Source organism: Nuphar pumila, chromosome 13, assembly GCF_984573655.1.
Source record: "Nuphar pumila chromosome 13, dmNupPumi1.hap1.1, whole genome shotgun sequence".
Classification (NCBI taxonomy): Eukaryota; Viridiplantae; Streptophyta; class Magnoliopsida; order Nymphaeales; family Nymphaeaceae; genus Nuphar; species Nuphar pumila.
Genome location: NC_143261.1, coordinates 16895483 through 16917726, shown reverse-complemented (window position 1 = coordinate 16917726; position 22244 = coordinate 16895483). Strand labels below are relative to the sequence as shown.

The following is a 22244-nucleotide window of genomic DNA, read 5'->3' as shown; positions in this document are numbered from 1 at the left end:
GAGAGAATTGGTTCCTCCTAATTGTCTATATATTGTGTGGATAGTGCTAATTTTCAATTTTTTAAGCCATGTTTGGCAAATCCTAATGTGCAATTTTGTTCAATGTGTTGCATTTTCTAGGAATCTGACTGTTGAATCATATTTTTTGATGAAAAATATGATTTTTTATGATTCATTAAATTTATAAAAATTCGAAGCCATGAATTTTTGAAGTCTTATAAAGTCTACCCACATATCATAAAAGCCTATTTATACTAAACGTACCATGTAGATCATAATCTAGTAGGCCAGATTTTAAAAAAAGAACTCAAAGTTGAAATTGAAGACTGTGCACCCTCTTACCATTAGGAGCAACCAATCTCTCTCTCTCTCTCTCTCTCTCTCTCTCTCTATCTATCTATCTATCTATCTATATATATAGATATATATATATATATATATATATAATCTAATTGAGATCATAGTGACAAATGTTAAAAATGACAAAAATCTAGTTTTTTGAAAACTCACGAGAATTTGAATTTTTTTCATAAATCTCTCATTTTTTAGCAAAATCTCAGCAATAAAAAATTAATTAAAAAATATAAAAACTATTTTTATAAAATTATATTAATAACAAATATTAAAAAATAAAAATACATGATTTTTCATGATAAATAGCCGTTTAAAACATAAATATCGCATTTAAATTGCTGTATTTATGTTTTTTTCATAAATCTCATGATATTTTGAAAATCTCCCGAGAAATTGCAGTTTTAAACTTTCAGGCAATTTCTTTCTATATTATCGCAAGATTTTCATAAATCTCGCTATATTTGTCACTATAACATGAGATTGGATGGTTCAAGAGCGCACCTCTGTCCAACCCAAGCCCAAATAAACCTAAACCTGTAGTTTCATTCAAGCCTACCTGTGACCCATTTCAAGTATGCTTCCAACTGGTCTAGTGGGGAACCGACAAACCTGATCCATTCTCGCCCCGAAAATCATAAATCCATATATATACTTAGAAGAAACAAACCGACTCTCTGAAAGCAGTGGTACGTGAGCCACTGTCTCGTAAGTGCGTTTGGCGTCAAGGTAAACATGACCAAGTTCACGAACTCTATTGTTTTTTATAAGTGAAACGGACAAGTTCATGAACTTGCTCCGATATTTATGCTGTAAAGTTACTTTTAGCATCGAATAAGTTGTGATGAGTTAATGAAGACCAAAATTTTCCTGGCAGAACAAGAAGAGAAATATGGGAGTTTGTGAACTTGGCCAGACTCTACTGCACATCTACTTTGCAGGGGAAATGCCATTAGGGTGCACCCAACCCACTCAAATAACAAGTAGGGATGCAAACGGTTCTGATTTTGGATCAGAAAATACATCGATCGGATTGGATCCAGAACAGCTAAAATTTGCAAAAGCCCCTTCCTGAATCCAACCAGTTTGCAACCCTAATAACAAGCGATCAAGTCCCAGTTGCAGCTCAGATCATGTCAAGTTGGTAAAACAAAGACCAAATAAAACGTAGAGGTGAAGATGGATTGGATTCAGGTTGGAATTTGATATCCAAATCTAATTCAAAATGCAAATGCTAAATCCAAATCCAAATCCAGATCTGATGGGACGAGGTTGAACTTGAATCCAAAATACATGTGGAAATACTTGATTTAGAAAAATAAAGTAAAAACATGCTATTTACATGTAAAAAACCTGCAATTGGACTGTATTTTTGTCTGAATTCGAACTATATCCGACTTAACATACCGATCCAAATTAGAAAGTAATCGGATTTAATAAATCTGAGCCCAATCTAATTGCACATCCAGATTTTTCTTAAAGGATCGAAATTCAGAAATAGCAATGTCAGACTCAAAGAATATAGTCCATTTGCACCGTTACCCAAACCTGACCCACATAATCTAGAGGTCATATATCAATATATATATTTAACATAGAAATGTATAAGTAAACATTTTGTCAGCTGTATTGGCAAAAATCACAGCCCAAACCTGACTCACTTGTTTCATTGGGACCGGTTCAGTACTTCGGGTCAACCCGACATTCGGAGTTGACATTTTTATGCCCATACTCAGATTATGTGGGTCGGGTGCCTAAGACATACCTGGCCCATTAACAGCCCCACAAGATTCATAAAAATTGTCATCTTCACCCTTTTGATTGAAAATATGCGTCTTGTCTGTTTTATCATCAAAAGGGCCAGTTTAGTAATTTTATCGCATGTAACCCGTGGTTAACTAGGGCCTGTTTGGAATCTCGGCGCTGGGATGGGCGTTTATGCATTTGGTGGTTCCTACATAAAATCTTGGTCAAACTACCTTGGTGGTCCTGTTTGGAATCTTGGCGCTGAGATTGGCATTTATGCATTTGGGATGGGAAGTAAGGCCCTATCTCCTTTGTATTTACACTAAATCATGGATTTGGCAGCTTCCACTTCTTCATGCATAAACTCTTTAAACGCCCATCCCAGCTACAGATTCCAAACAGCCTTGCTAGGGTTATTATCCCAACTGAGGTCTCAGACATACTTGACCCAGTTCCAAAAAAAAGGGTTAAGATTTGCTAGAGTCGTTTGTGTTGGTGCAAACAACCTAGCAAATGAGGTAGAATCCTTTTTTTTTGCTTTTTTTTTTTTAATTTAACATATTTTTTTTAAATGGGAACCAATTTTTGAATCTGGGGTATCTATACAGGTTTTTTTTTTTTACAATTCAAAAATCAATGGCTATGAAGGCATCATTTTTTCTAACTCATAAAAACATGTTTTTTTTTTATCGAAAAAAAAAACATGATCCAAAAGTCTAGAGCACCCTGAACACATTTGAGTTTAGATTGTGTCAAAACAACTCACACCATGAGATTGGAACTATATTGTTGGTACAATCAATTGCACCAAATATAAACCCCCGAAAAATCACTTGATGGTAGATGTGGAGGAAAATTTTAAAACTAAGATTTTTGAAGGAGCCTAACGAAACCTAATGGAAAAGGAGCCCTAAGAAACGTCTCTCTCTCTCTCTCTCTCTCTCTATATATATATATATATATATATAAAAACTTAGTCACACAAATTGTGGACTCTGCTTGGCAATCCATGAACCAATCCTTTTGTGTGTGTGTGTGTTTATAAGGCTTCTTGAAGTAATCTATGGAATACATTTTCTTGACAATCTTTAATTATATGGGTAAAAATATAAGTTGACACTTTAAGCGGCGATACATCTTCGGTTGGTGAGGCTCTCTTGGAAAAACCTGTTTCAGGTGTGAACATGGAGACAGGTGACCATGAACCCGTCCAATTTCTGAGAAGGCCCTAATGGTATTTGGATCGGACTTGGGAGGGTCTGGATTTGGATATATTATGAAAGATACTTACTTTGATCTAGCTAGCTAGTTTACTTTGTTTTTTCGTTTATTACATTAAGTAACCACACCCGGCATTAGAGACTTGATCGCACTGGTCTTAGTCTGTCATATGGAAGATTCGAACTCGGGATAGGGGGGAAAGCTCCCTATCCACAAGCCTGAGACCATGTGGATGTGGGCCACCGCTTGAGGTATGATCTTAGCTAGTTTACTCTGATCCTGATCTGGGCCAAGGTTGTTAAATGCGATGAGGCGAAGCGAGGCGTTGAGCATGTTATGAAGTGAGGCGTAAGCCTCGAGGCGTTGAAGCGTAAGCTTCATGATCAAAATAATAAAATATATAATATTAATAAAATAGCTCTGGTAAATGTTTTTTAATATAAATATACATATATGAGTTTGTTATATACTTCAGGAGAAAGAAATTAAGAAAAAGCATTCCCAGTTACTATGTATCACATATAAAAATTGGCCACGGAAACTAAAGAATGTCATTTTGGCCTTTCAGAAAGAAATTAAGAAAAAGCATTCCCAGTTACTATGTATCACATATAAAAATTGGCCACGGAAACTAAAGAATATCATTTTGGCCTTTCAATTAGTTCAAAGGACAAAAAAAGCTCCATTATTTTCTCCTACATCATAGAATACATTTTTATCATACTATCACAACCAGTATTTACCTTTAACTAACAAGTTTCAGCGCAAAACTAATACTATAAAACTTGCACAACAGAAAGCAACTGTTTTTTTTTCAGTGTTGCTATTGTCTACTCAAGTAATTTATGATGCAAATATGACTTAGAAGTCTTCAACTTTATTGCAAGAGGCCTATATTTTTGGTCAATACGACATCAATCATACCCCTCAAGTGAGCGCATGCTCTCTCACATTTCTTTTCCATTTAGTATAGTTTATACCTAACTAGAAGCTTCCTACTTAATAGCGTCTGAAAAGCTTTCTCATCTTTTTGAGGTCAACCTCAACGCAACTGTTCTCGTGTCCGCCTTATAACCTTAGTCAGGAAAACCTGTTTTGATAATACTCTGCACCTTGACTTACATACTTATGCAGAACAGGGAAGTTCCTAAGCCATGGGATTATTCAGAATATAGAGTGACAATTCATAAGACATTGTATTTCAAAGAATCTAATTGATGGTGTTCTAGATCAAATTATAACATCTCATAACGCATAAAGAAAGCTCAGAAGCTTTAAGGGTATGTCCTAACATCCACTGAAATCTTCAATCAGGCTAAGTAAATTACATTTTTACTAAAACCTGTGCCATTTAAATAAGTCAGATAAATTACATCTTGAACTCGAAAGCAGGCTGCACAAGAAAATTTAAGAAAGAAAGAACTAAAGAATTAGAAAAACATTAAAACACTTAAATTCAACTTACTCTAACTCATAATGCTAAAACCCAAAAAGGCCTTTTTTCTTCTGAAAAGGTATAACATCTTTTTCGAATTCAACCAACTTAGATCATACCAACCAACCAAATTGAGATTGGGAAGTAAACCAAAGGATGAATTTTTCCGCTTTAGTTAACTCAGATTGCTTAAGCCATGAAATCAACAAATGGGAATTCAGACCATAAAAGGAAAGCGAGAAACCAACCCTAAAACTGGCATCGTTCTCACGAATCCTCAAGAAATGGACGATGATATATGTTGCGTCCTCTTGGGTCATCCACTTTCGTTGAAAATTGAGGATCCTGATAAGCGTGGCGGGCTTGTGGGAGGGCAGAATCTTACAAAACCAGGCAACTTTCGACCGCCTCCATTGCTCGGGAAGCTCCCCCAGGTCCTTCACCTCCAAGGGAGGGCCTGCCGGTGTCCAAACGTCTCCGTCCAAACCCAAAGGGTCAGCTCCGGCGAACCTCTCACCCTCAACCTCATTCTCGGTGGTTCTTTGGTCCTGCAATTCGAGGGAAGAGGCGGGCAGAGTGCCGTGGAGGAGGAGGTGGCGGCGGGGTCGCCGGGAGGTGAGGTGGATTCTGTTGTGGTGGTGAATGTGGGCATGGGGAGGAGCCCATTGACAATGGCGCCAACCTGCTCGTCACTGTCCCCGACGACGGATTTTGGCAGGAAAGGGGCAGTTTGTAGGGACTACACAGATGCGTACGCTTTAGAAGCGAAGTGCGTTTCGACTTGAGGCGTGCGCTTCACATGAGTGAAGCGTGTGTTTCAAGCCTGAAACGCCTCAATGCAACGCCTCAATACCTTGAGTGTGCGCTTCGCCTATGAGGCGTACACTTCAGGTATTGAGGCATACGCCTCTCACAACATTGATTTGGGCGCTTATATATGGTCATAGTTTTTGCATAATCTTTTAGTTCTTTTATTTACTGTCATATTCAAGATTTCCATCTTTTAACTTGTATTTCTCCAATTTTGTTTTTCATTCTTTGGCAGTGTCGTTCATGGAGGTAAGGAAATTTTACAATTCACCACCACCCCTATCATCATCAGGTGCAATGTCATTGTACACTTTTAGTGTGCTGCTGCACTTTATCACCCTCTATCTTTGGAATACATGCTTTTTGATCAAGAACTTGCTTGTAATTTCCCGGTGTTTCTCCCTTCCCAAGAGAACTCTCCCATACAGGTAAATGCATTCTTCAAGAGCATTGTGAGGCTGTCAATGGGTTGGGTTTGTCTCAGGCACCCAACCCCAGCTGAATTGAGATCAGGTGCAATGTGATTGCACGCTTTAAATTGTGCTGCTGCACCTCGTCATACACTTTTGGACACCACAGCTGACAGGCTGAATCTCAAAGATGGTGGGTGGTCAGGTGAATGAGCACACTAAAAGTGTGCAGTCACATTTCTCCTCTTCTGCCCTCAACTGAGCCAAACCCGGATACCCCGGTGTGGGCATAAAAAATGCACAGAACCAAATGCTTTTCGGCAGAGCCGTACCTGTGTTTTACGGGGCCTGAGTCGGAGGGAAAAAATGGCCCCCCTATTAATAGTAGGAGTTCGGGGGCGGCGCCGCAGAATATTTTTTTAAAGAATCAAAATAACAATAAAGTTTGCATTCACAAAATATTTATATAAACTACCTAAACAATACTCATTGGCCTTAAAAATGGGCCCCTAAAATTTTTTTGGGCCCAGGGGCCCCGAGGCCTAAGCCTCATTGGCCTCTTTACAGGTCCCTTTTCGGGTCGACCTGAACTCGATCCGAGTAACATGCACGTCGGGCTTGGTCTATGAATTTTGGCAGATATCCGACCCGAACCAGTGATCCAAGTGTTTCGTGTATGGAGAAATTTATATTCTAAATACATAAGATCGCTTTCCAGCATTTTCTTCTTTCCTTAAAGTGCTGTCACTCTTTAGCGTGCAGAGTGGATCAAGTTTTTGGGTTCTTTTTACAACTTGGAAGCAAGGGCCAACAACATCTACACTGGTAAGATCACAATAATAAAGCTTCACCAGAAACATTTTTGGCTTCCCGAATGAGCTTGGCCCTCTAGACAGTCCAAAGCGTGTGTGCAACCCAACCAAGACCTATGAGTAAGTCCAACTTGGCTCGATCGACTCGGGCAGCTAGGCTCACTCATGGAGGTCAATCTGTGGTGCAAATATATAAACTCTCTCTCTCTCTCTCTCTCTCTATATATATATATATATATATATATATATATATAATGGCACTTCACATGGAGGCACTTTATATTCGCCCTGCATGCTTATTTAAATACAATATAGTTTTCATCAAGGTCATGCTACCTTGCATATTTATGTAAATGCCAAGATTATCCCTGAATTATTTATACTTGATATTTTACTGAAATGCCCAAAGCACACTCCCATAACTAGAAGCTCCTACCTTACTGGGTCTGCAGATCCCACCTTAGGCCTTGTTTAGCTTTGAATTACACCTGACCATACCCAATAATTGTATAGGACCCACTTGTGGTCAAGGTCATAGTGACAAATATCGCAAGATTTATGAAAATCTCATGATAATATCGCAAGAAATTGCCTCAAAGTTTAAAACGGCAATTTCTTGCAAGATTTGTAAAATATCAAGAGATTTATGAAAAAATAATTGTATAGGACCCACTTGTGGTCCAGGTTAATTCCTAGCTTTGACTTGGCCGGATTGGGTACAATATCCAACTCATTTGCAGCACTATACACACATGATATTTATGCATGTAGAGTCTCTTGTTTTTATATCGTTGGAGTTTCATGTCATAATAAATTGATGGGACATCACGAGTTCAAAATCCATAGAGAGCGATTCCCTGCCGCAAGGTAAAAAATAACTGGTGGGCAGAGGAACCTAAGGGTTTTATCAACTGCAGTACTGCGATGTTTTGTCGGTGATGAAGGGGTTTTCTTAGTCTAGCTTTTATATATTTATAATGGTGCATACTCTTGTTTGCATAGATTTAGCCATAAAATGGTAAATCTAACTAAACAGATGTGTTTAACATGATTTATTTAGTATGTTATAAGGTTTTGTCATTTTTAATACATCATAACATTTCATTTTTGTCACCGTGAAATTCAACTACTCACAATTCATAGAAATAAGGTGTGGTATAAAAATGGTATAGCGCATCAGATTTGAGTCAATTTTAATGCATTAAAATAATAAATAGAATGAAAAATGGCCATACTATACCATAAAATTGACGCATTTTAAAAAATGCCTCACAATTTGCCAAATTCACCAAATAGACAATTTTGCTGGTTTTCAAAAATTTTAGAACTTTTTTACCCTTCTCATGTAAGAACCTCACACATTTTGTAACCCTGATAAAATTTTTCTCAAAAATATGCAGAACAACCTCTGTTCTCATATCTATACCTCAATCATTCGACATTGAAAACTCACATTTTTATAGTTATTGGAAAGCTCAGACACAAATCTCAATGTTTTGAGTTAGAACCAAAAACTCATATATGGTTTTTGTTTCTCAGACCCAAAATCGGAACAAAAAACTATTTTGCAGACTATTATAACTGAACAATCTGTGTTGTAGAAGGTGTTTTTTTAATTGTTCATCCAATTGATGTGATCTTAGTGATGTTGAAAAGTTAGCATCTTGATCTTTCTCTATTATTTTTTCTATTTTCTTAAATTCTTGATATAAAATAGCATATAAAGACTAGAATAGGTGCAATTGTGCCTCTTCATTTTCTATTTTAGGAACATTCTTGGGATTGTATCTCAGCACCCGTTCATTGTTTTTCAGTGAATAAAATATCATTTAAAATATATTTTCATCTAGAATGTATATATATATATTTGGATTTCTTTATTTTTTGAATAAAAAAATAGTGATAAGAAGTGTTGGCGATTTGTGTTTCACTTAAAATAGTCATCGAAAATGAAACATCGCATTTAATGCAACACTAATTTTGCATGTTGAAAAGAAATTTTGTGTCACTGCATGTGAAACTTTGTGAATTTTACAAACATTTAAGGAATTTTGCAAACAATAAACTAAAATTCTTGACAAACTTTACAAGCAGTGTTACAATTTTTGCACTATAAATGCAAAAATTATGAGTAATCATGCAATTTTGCACGGGGGATGCGAAATTCCTCATGAATTTCACATAGGAATGCAAATTTCTTTTTTCTTGTAAAATTTCTTGTTTGGTTCCACCATTCGTAAAAGATTTGCTAAAAAAATCATTGGAGGGAGGCCAAAAATCAAGGTTTGCGAAAATAAGATATTTTGATGCAAAAAAGGAGTTAAGAAACAAAGCATCATTTTTTGACAAAATTAAGTCGCACATACATTGGATTCATTCAATTTTTTCACAAAATGGAGTCGCGTATACATTGTATTCATTTTATTTTTTAATAAAATAAAGTCGCTCATACATTACACTCATTCCATTTTTTTACAAAATAAAGTCGATCATATATTGCATGGGGAGAAAACATCATCAGCGTCTAATACATCTTAAGGGCCTTCATAGTTCATTAGAGTGGAGCCCCCCCCCCCCCCCATTGATTTTACATCATCATCTTTCACATTCTTTATGATGAGAACATATTTTTAGCTGATCAACTTTTATACTCACGAACAAGTTGTGTATTTTTAGTTTCGTATCTACCCATACCATAAGATCTCACTATCGATGTTTTTATCAAAAAAGTTCATCGTTAATGAAGTATTGCTTATTTTTTCACCATCGATATTTTTATCGAAAAAACTTATGTCAATGATGTGTTGTTGTTCTTCTCACTGCTAATGCTTTTACCAAAAAAAAAAACACCGTCAATAAAGTATGACCCATGCTTTTATAGAAAAAACTCACCGTCGATGAAGTGTCATCCATGTTTTTGGGGTTTTCCACTACCGATGAACCGCAGTTTATGAAGGATTTTTGCAAAGCCAAAATGTCATCAGAATGTTGCCGAAATGATTGATGATCATCAGTTGGGGACCAGAAGAACCCTAAGGCTGCAAAAATAGGGCATCTACGTGCAAATAAGGGTTTGAGAATCAAAGTGTCATTTATATAGATAGAAATTTCACAATACCATTGGATACTCGTTGAGAATTTTGCAATATAGGACTTTCACAAGTTTTTAGTAGTTTCGTAATATGCGATGCTCCTTGAGAATTTTGCAAGATAAATGATTTTCACAATAATTTTTAGAATATCGCAATATCAATTGCAATTTTGTTGACAAGTTTCACAAGCCCATCAACTTTTAGTGTCGTAACCTACAAAAATAAAAAATTCGCAACTGTGAGGGGGTAAAAGCATTCAGAAAAAATTGAGAACTTGCGGAATTATTCATTTAGCGGATTTGATAAATTGTGGGCATTTTGGAAAGCGATCATTTTTCATATAATAAAAATGTTTTTAATATTTTCATATAATAAAAATATGCATTATTGAACCTATTATATTAAAAACAAATAAAATTTACTAAAATAATAAAAAAATGTCCTCATGTGTCATGGGCATGTCATGTGCCGTGTCCCACGACAAATAGCCAAAATGATATCTCCATGTGACAGGTGTGTACCTAGACACCAATCTTACTTGGCTGAGTCCACCAGGTCAGGGCCAGTATTCAAGCACCAACTTGTGCAGAGTTGGCAGCTGGTATATGGACAAAGTTACACTTGATATCAAATTGGTAAATCTGTTGGAGTTGAGTTATCTGATCCATAACTGGTTGTGCTGTATTGAATAATGCAGATTTGTATGATGGTGCAGTATCTCAGCCTCAATTGGTCCTGTCAGACCTCATCATCAGAAAAAAAGTATGCAATCATATATTGCACCTGATCTCAATCGGTTGGGCCGAAGAACACCTACCCTGAATACTGGATCTCTGCTTTATAAAGTAACTCCTCCTTTGCATGGGCTAACCATGAGGTTTAAATGGAGAAAGCAGTAGTTAGCTAAATAGAATATTTGCTGGTGAATTGATGGTTAGCAAGTATGAGAACCATGATCAATCAACTTTTAACCAGATCCCAAAAGACTCCTCACTATATATTTATCTGTCATCAAATCTAATCAAGTCTTGGGGTGAAGAAACACAAGGAAATGGAGTTGAATGGCCACAAGCACCATGAAGAGAGGTGAAAAAACTCAATCTCATGATTTGAAAATCCATGCTTGATGAAATTTTTTTTCTCTCAAACTTAATTTTAAGTTTTATATAAAACTAGTTTCTTTCAGAAATTGCTGCACTTAACTCATATCTTAAAAAATCCATTGATCATCTACCGTTTACAATGAAATATGTATTCTCTTATTGGACTCAAGGCTGTTTATTTAGTTTCTTAATCGATTGAATATTTGTTTATTTGATAGGCTAAAGGGAAAGGTTGCCATTATAACTGGGGGCGCTAGAGGCATAGGAGAGGCCACAGCCAAGCTGTTTGCCGATAATGGGGCCCACGTCATCATCGCGGACATCCTGGACGATGTGGGGCCCACCGTGGCCAGACAGATCGGAGCGCGCTACGTACACTGTGACGTGGCACAAGAGTCCGACGTGGAAGCAGCGGTGGACATGGCGCTGACATGCCACGGCCAGCTAGACATCATGTTCAACAATGCGGGTGTTCCGGGCCCCTCAGGGGGCATTGCCAGCATAAGCATGAAGAAGGTGAGGGAGCTACTGGACGTGAATGTGTGTGGCATGGTGCACGGCATCAAGCACGCCGCGCGTGCCATGGTCCGGGGCAAGGGCGGGTGCATCATCTGCACCTCGAGCTCGGCCGCGCTCATGGGTGGGCTCGGTTCACATGCCTACAGCCTCTCAAAGGAGGCTGTGCTGGGCATAGCCAGGAGCACAGCATGTGAGCTAGGTGCGTATGGGATACGAGTGAACTGCATATCGCCGCATGGCGTGCCGTCGGACATGCTGGTCGATGCTTACCGGAAATTTCTCGGAAAGTCGGACATGGGGGTCGACGATGTCCGCCGGATCGTCGCCGAGTCCGGGAGCCTACTCAGAGGCAGGAGTGCAAGCATGGAGGATGTGGCTTATGCGGCACTGTTCCTGGCTAGCGACGATGCAGGCTTCATTACTGCACACAATTTGGTGGTGGATGGGGGCTTTACTTCTGCTTATACTACAATGAGCTTCATCTATCAATAATATATATATATGATTGAGTCTGTGAGCCAACTTGGATTGGATTACTTCTGTTGGAGTTTTCATTTGGTTTAGTTTGTCATGTAAGAATAATGAAGATCCTGTTATTAACGGCATATCACGTTAAATTCATGACCATTTTATGTTTGCGATGAGCTGAGCTGAACCAGAAATGCCTCTTCACATGGATTCGAATTCAGATATAAAACTCTAGACCCGAATCCGAATCGGATTATTAGTCGGATGTGGTTTCCTTTAACGGATCCAATTAGACGGATTTGGATATGGTGGGATATCCGAAGCAAAACTAGAACCCACCGACTCTCGTTTTGACGTCGTCAAAAGAAAAGAAAACGAGAGAGGAGACGTGCGGTGTCGGATCGCTATCGAACGCGGAGGGAAAGGTGACTGACTCTCTCTCTCTCTCGATCAATCTCGAAATTTAGGTTTTGTTCGAGGTCCTGATTTCGTCGGTTCGCTTCTGAAAAATTTCAGGTTTCCGGGATCGATCGTGGTGTTTCGATCGTGGGGCAAACTTCTCCCGGTCGATTTCCCCCTTTCGATCTCGAAACCCGAGTTTGTTCCCGTCGACGAGAAGCGGAGGTTACGGATTCTCGAGAAACCCTAATTTTCTTCAAGCGGACTCCCTGATTCAAGATCTGGATGGTTGTTGAATTGATTCAGCGTCCTGATTGTTGATGTTCTGGGGCTTCTTTTCTGAAGATTGATCATCGGTAGGACAAGAGAGAAAAATCAAGTTCGCTCGCTCGCCCTAATTTTTTGCTCGTTTTTTCTTTCCGGTGGAACTTTTTCGTCTTTTTGTTGACAAATTAGGGTTTCGAGCTATTTACGTGACCCCGTTTCTACTGCAACATTGATTCTACAAGCAGTAGCGCCCCTGTCTTGTGAATCGAGAGGGAGCGAAATCCCGTTGTTCCTCATTTCTCTAAACCCCAATTTGTTGCAAAATCTACCACAGAGTAGTAGTTGCATTTTTGCCCAAAGAAAGGAAAATTCCTGTGAGAAACCTTAAATTTCGAAAGGCTTTCCTGTAGAAATAAGGTTTCAAGATGCCGGCAACAGCGGGAAGGGTTCGCATGCCCGCGAACAACAGGGTGCACAGCAGTGCAGCCCTTCAGACCCATGGTATCTGGCAGAGTGCGATTGGGTACGATCCCTATGCTCCTCATAAGGACAATTCCAAGCCTGGAGCCGAGCAATCTGGCTCCAAGATGGCCGCATCTGCTCCGGAGGGTGAAAATGCCTATGCCAGCTTCCAAGGATTGCTTGCCTTGGCACGACTGACCGGCTCCAACGCCGATGAAGCGCGAGGCTCCTGCAAGAAGTGTGGCCGGGTTGGTCATCTCACATACCAATGCCGGAATTTCTTGAGCATCAAGGAAGATGTTCTTCAGACGGTTTCATCGCATCCAGAGAAACCAAAAGCCAATGGGAAGGATTATCCTGCTGAGTTTTCTGAGTTGACTTCCGAGGACGAAGACGAAAGTGAGAGTTCTGATAGTAGTGAGGATTCAGAGATGGAGAGGATCATTGCAGCACGGTCTGGGAAAGGTTCGACCAAGAAGAGCTCATCAAGCCAGAAACACAAGCATGGGGCACGTGAAGAATCTGACTCAGTCTCTGATGAGAGGAGGAGGAGGAAATCAAGGAAGAAGAGGAGCTCAAAAACTTCAGATGATTCTTCTGAGAGTGAGGATCTGGATGGAGGGAGGGGAAAGGAAAAGAGGATGAGAAGGCATAGGAGTTTGGATAGGGATAATGGTAGAGATAATCAACGAAAGACTAGAAAGGAGAAGAGGAGGAGGAGGGATTACTCTTCGGGTTCAGATAGTGAATCTGATGATGACGATCATCGCCGAAAATCAAGAACAAAGTATTCTGATTCTGAGAGTGATTCGAACAACAAGGGCAGTAGGAAGCATAAGGCACGTGGGATGTCACCAAGCGATTTTGATGATTATGACTCCACAAGGGGAAGGAGTAGGAACAGGTCTGAGAAAAGGAGCAAAAAGCACCGAAACTGAAAAGTTTGATGTGGACTGTGGTGCTTCTCTGTTTTATTGTTTAGATGTCTGAGCAGAGGAGTGGAAGGCGACGGAACTCTGAAAGATGACTGAATTCTGGTGTGCTTGGCGACGATCTGGGGTACTTCTACATTTTATTTGTTTAAGTTGTAAGACTTATTTTGTTTCTAATTTAGCCATCTTTAAACATGTGGATTTTTTAAAATGAAAAGCTTAATTTGCTTGTTAACTTTATGGATTTGGTCGTGGGCTACCTTGCATTTGGATATCAGTGATCTCTATTCTGTTTATTGCCATTGCTGGCTCTCTTCTATTATTTTTTTCAATGAAGATACATATTGAAAGATACCTATTAGTCGGCTGCCCACTTGCCAAAGATGCTTAGGAGTTTCGGCTGATTCCAAAAATGCAATGTACCCGTTGGAAGGACATCTATGCTGGTAAAAGCATGTCTAGGCAACATTTTGGCAACCTAGGTGCTGGCCTAGTGCATAGTCAGTGTCCTATCAGCACCTAGGCAAATGGTGGGCTCTAGATTAGTGCCCAAGGGGCCATTAATGATAGACTTTTTGCATGGAATGTTACCAAATTATAAAACCATCATTTAGTAAAAAAAAAAATCCTAATATTTAGTGATTAATAACCTGTCCAGTCTACTCGTTGGTGCAGTCAAGTCAACCCAGACTGCCAGTTTACTGTATCAATCCAATGAACTGATCCACAAACTGTCAAGGCTTAATTTGGCCAGGACACTAGGTTGACTCACCCGACTAGGTTTCCATACCATGAATGCATTTGTGCCGGATAGCCCGTCTACCATTAGAAAAACAAACATTGCCACAGTTAGAATGGTGGTAGCTTCTAACCTACCTGAAAACCTTTCTTTCATAACCTCCTTTTCAAAGAAAGAAGGGTGTAGAAGTCAGGCCTCCTCGGAAGTGGATGAGCCTATGTAAAAGAAGTTGTAGAAGAACTCCACGGGTTTTCACTTAAAATTTTAATTTAACCGAGTTCAATGCCTAGGTGCCTAAGTGCATAGGTGTTACCTAGTGCTTTTGACATTGTATGAAGAGATACCCTAATCACACCCGTTCTAGGTGGTGACCTTTTCTAACTTGTAGGACCAAGCCTACGTGTTCTCTTTCAACTTTCATTGTTTCAAGTAATAATATACATGCATACTTGTGATCAATTTAAAGCACTACACCTGCCGTGGTTCACTGCTTCTGATAGCTAGTTAGCTTCATACTATAGCTTTCCTAGAATATGTAGGTGCAATGTGCATGTCTTTCTTGTATGGAGATGGATACACCTCTACGAATTAACACGAATTAAATACGTTATGTTTTACAATGCCAATTGGATCAAGTCAATGAGAACAAGCGAAGTGGTTATTTGAATGAGGTATGATACTTTACCAACCAATATCATTCCTCATTTTGGTCCTTTTTTCTGTCACGAACTTCATTACAGTCATCACAACCTCCTGTTTCACTTCCACAACTGGCATTTGGTACACTTCTCTTAGTATAGTGCATTAAGGGGTGTCTGTTTTTCCTGTAGGATCCATGAGTATTTAGGAGCAGCTCAATATGTTTTTTCTTGCCCTTTTTTTTTTTGGTTATGGCAACTGCTGTTTACTGATGCAGTTGAATGAGCTACTTTGACATCGTTACCCTGACTTGATATCTACATTCTATAGAGAACTAATTATTAAATGTTTTGGTAACATTTGATTAACAAATATGTCAAATAATAATCTTGTTTGAATGCAAATAGTTCTGTTGAAATCTTGATTATGTCATATAATCATTGTGGAGTAACTAATTAAAATTGAAAGCAAAAAGCAAACTGTGGCTTGAGCTATGACCCTTGAGACATTCCAATGTTCAATCCTTATGAAGAATTGAAAAACATGACAGTAAATAAGATATAAAAACTGAAGAAATTGAAAATTTATATTAAATGATAAAAGACATTTAACATGTGGCAGGTTATGTTAACTGCTGTCTCAATCTTGTCTCAGTACTAGGTGAATAGCAAATTTTGTATTGGAATGCATTAAATCATGTAAGTTCATAACATGGGTGCAGAGAAAAGGTTTTGTAGACAGGCCAAACAACCATGCCTCTTATTCAAAGCTGGAAAAGTCTCCTCAAAATGATTATATCAATTTAAGCTATGGTCAATCGAGGGAGACTGTTTGGAACTTGTTCCTCTATGTAAATGCATCTTCAATTACAAAGAGCGGCTAGTTTCCTGTCCACCACATTCTTGAACAATATAGCTTTACACAATGAGTTTAGGTAGAAGTGGCATAGTAATTCATCAAGCATAAAGGCAATTGTCTCTTTTGGTTTCCTTCCCTAAAGCAACAAATGCAAGCGGCAGAGTGCAATGGAATAACCTATATAGATGCTTTTTTAATATTTACAGGGAGAAACCACCCCAAGATCAGAGACCTAGCCAGGCTGGCTCTGCCTGTCGTACTTATGATCGCTGTCCTGGAAGCATAAAACTCTGTGGGTTTACCCTTGCCCCCAGGGAGTCGTGATATATATATATATATATATATATATATATATATATATATATATATGCTTAAAAAAAGAATTCATTCAATCAGCATATGTAAATATTTTAATGTTTACTTATTAATCTAAGAGATACTTAGCTTGTTTTTCTCATTTTTCTATTCATGTGCATATTTGGAAAATGTGAACTCTTATAGGTGGTTTATAGTAAATGCAGATGCAAGTGATAGTGTGGCTATTCATTTTCTATGAGCATATACTTAAGAGAGACATTCTTCTCTATGTGCTTTGGAGTGTGATGAAAGCTTGAATTAGCATCAAATTTCTAGGACCATGAAGGGAGAACAAAATTGTCAGCTTCATTGTCAAAGGTGGTGCTAGGCAACATCCGGGTGTTGGCACTGCTCCTTGGTTACCGCCTAGAGACCCATATAAATTTAATAAATTTACTATAAGAAATGAAATCTATAAAAATGTTGGAAATGTTGGGGAAAATTTTGATATAAAGTTTGTCAAATTCTGATAAAATATTTTTAAAAAATTACATGTGTGTGCTTGAACAATTTATTCTCCTAAGCATCATAACCAGTTCCAACAAAATAGTTGCAGGTGTTTGCTTAATCCGAACTTGCATGTGTATTCACCATAGCTTGATTTGTAGAAAACACCTACTAAATTAGGTATTTTTCGTGTTCATGTGTGTTTTAGAGGAAGCAGAAATCAGCTTCATAATGCACTGAAATGTTATAATAAAATATAAACTATTTCGGTAAATTCATTCGATCATAGACATGGCCCTATCTAGGGACCTGCCTAAGCACCTATACACTAGGCCATTGTAGGTGTCCTAGGCACCTCAACACAAGCACTTGTCAACACTTTTGACTACTAAGAATGTCACCTGAAGTGAATAACCAGCTGCTATAGTTTCATGTGAACTTTCAATGTATTACCTTGCATAGACTAGTAAAGGTCCTGGACTTGGAAATGGAGTGAATCAAATCCTTTTTTAATAAAAAGAATTGCAAACTTTTACATAGTTTCTGACCAACTGTTAGCATTTCAGTTGCATTTCCACCCCAGAGCATAGACTAGTAGGTTCAGTGAAGTCCTGCATTTTTTCTTCTTTTATGACGACGAACTCACCAGGATTGAGCCCTAATTGTCTCCACCACAGTGGTAAACCCCTGGAGAGTGTAGGCCGGCCCCACGGAGTTCCATACATGTTACAGGTTTAATCCCAACTGAAGTTAAACTCACCACATTCAGGGCCTCTGGACTTCCCAAAGCTCACCCTAACGAACTGGATGACCCCATGGGGCTGTCCCACATGATTGCTCAAGATTCTTTAGGCAGCAAGTTGCCTGGATCACTTTTGTGTTGCCTAAGTTCATCTTTTTCACTAAGATTTATGTATTTCGAAGTCATCACTTGATCAAGTTTATTTATTGTTACAGAAAAGATTCATTTGGATTTAATGCCAAAAGGGCAGCAAAAGTCATTAGATTTTCATAAGTGCAAGTGCATGTTTTCAGCCACATTATGTGGAGTTCTGCTGAACTGGTCCTTAGATGGTGGTTATATCAATAAGTCACTAATTAGCATGGAAAGCTCTGGTTTCCTAATGGTTTTTCTTATGACTTTTGGGTTAAGACTAGGTATGCGCTTTATGATGATTGTGGGAGCTGTGTGCTTTGGATGGTAAAGAGGTCCAGATGAACAAACCTCACTTCAGGGGCAATTTGGGTTACTAAATAGCGGTCTAGGTGTTTTATGTTGGATTGACAGTGTCCAAGTCCTCTACTAGATTGTGTATTGTTTGTTAGCCATTAGCAGTATGGAAGAGCCAATCAAGAAATTGGAGATGGACGGAAAACAATGGAAGAAAGAGGCTTAAGAAAATCAGTAGAATGGAAGCAGGATGTTCCGAATGGCAGTTTGATTGAGAAAACATATGTGAATAAGCAAGCTTGTGGCTGATGTGGAAGAATTTGCAGTGTTGTGTATTAAAGATTCAGTTTTTCCTGCAATCTCCTTTTGTCCTATTCATGTCATACATACCAAACCAATTATGACAAGTAGTGAGGACGTAATCTAACTATGTCATCAGCAGAATCTGTAAGAGGACATGGATGAAGTTAGTGATTGTCATGGGGGAGGGGTGCATTTTGATTGATGTTGCTTCTGTGTGTAAACAGCAAGGCATGCATGGTTACATCCAAAAATGCAAAAAAGCGATGGGGCCCGTGTGGTTGAGAATCTTGAGATGCATATGTTAAGGGGTATTTCAAGTAAGAGATAGGATAGAAACAGGAATTGTGGGCATTCATAATTTAGAAGGGAACTGATATCAAGGGGGTGTGGTACAAGTTATGAGGTACAATAGGAAAGGCCAAAGAACACAAAAGGTTGTGAGGGCAGTCCAGGCATAATTTTGGATGCACAACTTTGAATCCTTCAAAACATTGATGAAATTTTCATATTTTTGTCATTCATATATGAAGTACCGACTTCTCTCTCTCTCTCTCTCTCCCCGGTGGTCATGTGCGTGTGTTATGTACTTTTGCATTATTGCAAAGGCTACATGTGCATGTATGTGTAGATAAAACAATACTTGTGTTTTGCCTCTTTAAGAAAATAAATTGTTAGTGAGGCACAACCCTGACCTGTCTTATTGGGTCAAGGCGTGGGCCTAGGTGGGAGGATGGCCTAAAAAATCAATCCCAAAGTGAGATGTGTCATGTAATCACATGATTCATTCATTTGGGTGGTGCTTCAGATGAATCAGATCTCAAGGTGAGCAAATTGATAATAAGGTTCACGTTCCACCACACTTCCCACTAGACAGAAACTCACTCCAAACCAGATCAGAGTCTACTATTATCAATTACATGCTTACGTTTAACAAAGAGCTACTTCATTTTACATCAATTTTGAATGTTATAAACTCAACTAACTCAATACTCTACTTGAGGTAAGTGCACATGGATTTCAAAGCATTGGAAATGACAGTTATTGGCCAACCCTTTTTCTGCACAATGGGATCTAAGCCTCTCTCTCTCTCTGGTGGATGTGGGATGATCATCTGTTTGATCTCATACTTCTTCCCCTTGCTTCGTTCTTGCTCTTGTTGCTGCAATTTAGCTGTTGGTATTGCGGTGAGGAAGTGGTATTTCTAGTTATCTACTGAATTACATAGTGAATTCTTTATTTTTCTTCTTTTAACTAATTCTTTTAACAATCTGCCATTTATTTTTGCATAAGATTGTTCCTTTGTCACGGGTTAGAAAAGCCCCTTCTGTGCTTTTTGGTGCATCATATCATATACCATGGACAAATCATTTGCGTCTTGGTTTTGTATTGTGGGAACAGGTGTTCAAACGGCTGCTTTTCCGACATGAATGCATATTAATTGAAACTTCCTGATTGTGGGTGTTTCTCCTTGCTGTCCATTTATTCATCGTAAAGTTTGTTGTACATTCACAATTTAGGAATATCTTTGCTCTTTCTTTATCTAATATCTCTTTTTTTTAATTATATAATCTCTCTTTTAAGTGACTGATTTTGCTGGTGGGAAAAAAATCTGTATGGAAATGCCATATTCTGGCTAACTTTTGTATTAATTAAGCTTTGATTGTTGTTTGGTAATAGCTGCAATTCGTAGTTAAGCATTATATCATAAAAGTTTATGTCAGAATATGGACAAGTTCTGACAGCTTGGCTCAACTACACAAACTATGACCTCATTATTGAACCACCCACTAGTCAATACGCATGTCATACCTCGTTGAAGAGCACTCTTTCTATGGTCAATCATGTTGCCTATGCTGTATGCCATTCTTCATTTCATGATGTGGGGAGAAAAATCTTTAGTTTAACTTGCAGTACGGTACACACGCACACACGAGTAGGACCCGTTGGGACTTGAAAAAAAGAAGTGTTGGTTTTAGGTGCTTTTTGTTTAATCTGAACTTGTAGATGTATTTTTTAATGAGATAAAAGGTCAATGGTTCTAATCACATAAAATTTGATGATAAAAGATTCAAAATTTTTGGTGAAATCAATTCAGTCCAAAGCATGTTTTTGAATACATAAGCAATGACAAAATACATTCACAGGGTGAGATTAAGCAAAAAAACACTTGTAATTGATTTTTGTAACTTCCTAATAAGAATGTCTTAATATCTCTTTTCTTTTTTTTGGTAAATCTCACTCTAAAGATGTGATCTACATGGTTTGCTTAGTGGGGATCGTTTTTTGGTTACAGATTGCGTTGTGTAAGCAAGTTTTTGTGCTCATTCAAACATAAATTACTGTAACACATCAAGATTTTATAATGTTAAAAGATCATTTTTCATCCAAAAGAAAAAAAGGATCCACTGACCGATGCCTAACAAAATTGATCTACAGTGTCAGTTTGAGTCAAAACAACTTGTAGCTATGATTTTCTAGGTCAATTGTGTCTGGGTCAAACTAGTGTGTGTGTGTGTGTGTGTGTGTGTGTGTGTGTGTGTGTGTTTGAAGTTATTTATGCATTTTCAGTAAATCGTTAGTACCACACCGTTCAGCAGGAAGTTATAGTTGCCAACTCTGTTTGCTCCATGGTTCATTTAGCAGAAAACATACCTCTGCAGGCATCTCAACATCAAATTTTGTTTTTCTATCCTGAAATTTTGATGCATTTTGAGCCATTGATCTTTAAAACTCTTGAAAAGTTGCATGTGGATCCCAACTGCACAATCCAAATATGGTATGTGGATTATATCCATACGGCTTAAATCACAAAGCATACGAAAAAAAGAACGTTAAATAACTGGTGTTCAAGTATGAGTGCACACACACAACATAACAGACTTTGAAGATTTATCTTAATGTATGGTCAATATGTAAAAAATGGGCTAAATAGGTCCCGGTGATTATTTCAGCGTACGATCTATTGGTTCAGTTCTTCCCAATTAAGGTCTTAACCATTTCCTTTCTGCTTCTGTATCTAGGGCTGCACACGAGCTCAAGCCAGGTTGGAGCCAAGCTTGGGCTGGCTCCGCTTGTCAAATAAATTTGGGTGTTCAAGCTCAGCTTGAGTACCCTTTGTCCGTAACCGTCTCAGGTCGAGCTCGAGCTAAGCTCAGGTTGGCTCGAGCTAAACAATTTTCTTTTAATTTTGTTTTCAGAAAGAATAACAGATGGGTAGGATTCAAACTCACCACCACCCATGTAAAGGCCGAACACCTTAATCATTATGGTAACAATACTTTTATTATTCTCTTAGTACTTAACAGTATACATATATATGAAAAATGATCTTATATATATATATATATATATATGCCTAGCTCAATTGCTTATTCAAGCTCGGCTCGTTTATATGGACAAGGTTCAGCCCTTGCTCAAGCTCATCTCGTTTTCTTGAACGATTTCAATAGCCCTACTTGTATAGCGGAGGATGCAGGCAACTTGATTGCTTCTTTGCATAATTGAAAGTTTTTGTTTCAAAATGTAACACCATGTGCATTCTCAAGTTACTGCAATGCAATGCAAGTGATCTCTCTCTCTCTCTCTCTCTCATGTTTGTCCTATTGAAACACCTGAACATTATGGGTACGTTTGCTTTACCGCTCCACCGCCCACTGTACGATTTTAAGTCAGATGTGATTTGGAATCATATGAATCATAATTG

At 38.3% G+C, this 22244-nt stretch overlaps 2 protein-coding genes across 2 annotated transcripts; both read left to right on the top strand.

Annotated features, from left to right (window-relative positions):
- The first annotated feature begins 4962 nt into the window (after positions 1-4962).
- On the top strand, positions 4963-11991 carry ATA1 (TAPETUM 1). The gene is made up of 2 exons (XM_089986120.1): positions 4963-5522; positions 11199-11991. Exons 1-2 carry the CDS (start codon positions 4963-4965, stop codon positions 11989-11991), a joined length of 1353 nt encoding a protein of 450 aa, XP_089842246.1.
- Positions 11992-12345: 354 nt separating this feature from the next.
- On the top strand, positions 12346-14262 carry LOC149817930 (uncharacterized). Its single transcript, XM_089984720.1, has 2 exons — positions 12346-12392; positions 12484-14262. The coding sequence occupies exon 2, from the start codon at positions 13059-13061 to the stop codon at positions 14031-14033; it is 975 nt and encodes a 324-aa protein (XP_089840846.1). The 5' UTR covers positions 12346-12392; positions 12484-13058; the 3' UTR covers positions 14034-14262.
- The last annotated feature ends 7982 nt before the right edge of the window (positions 14263-22244 follow it).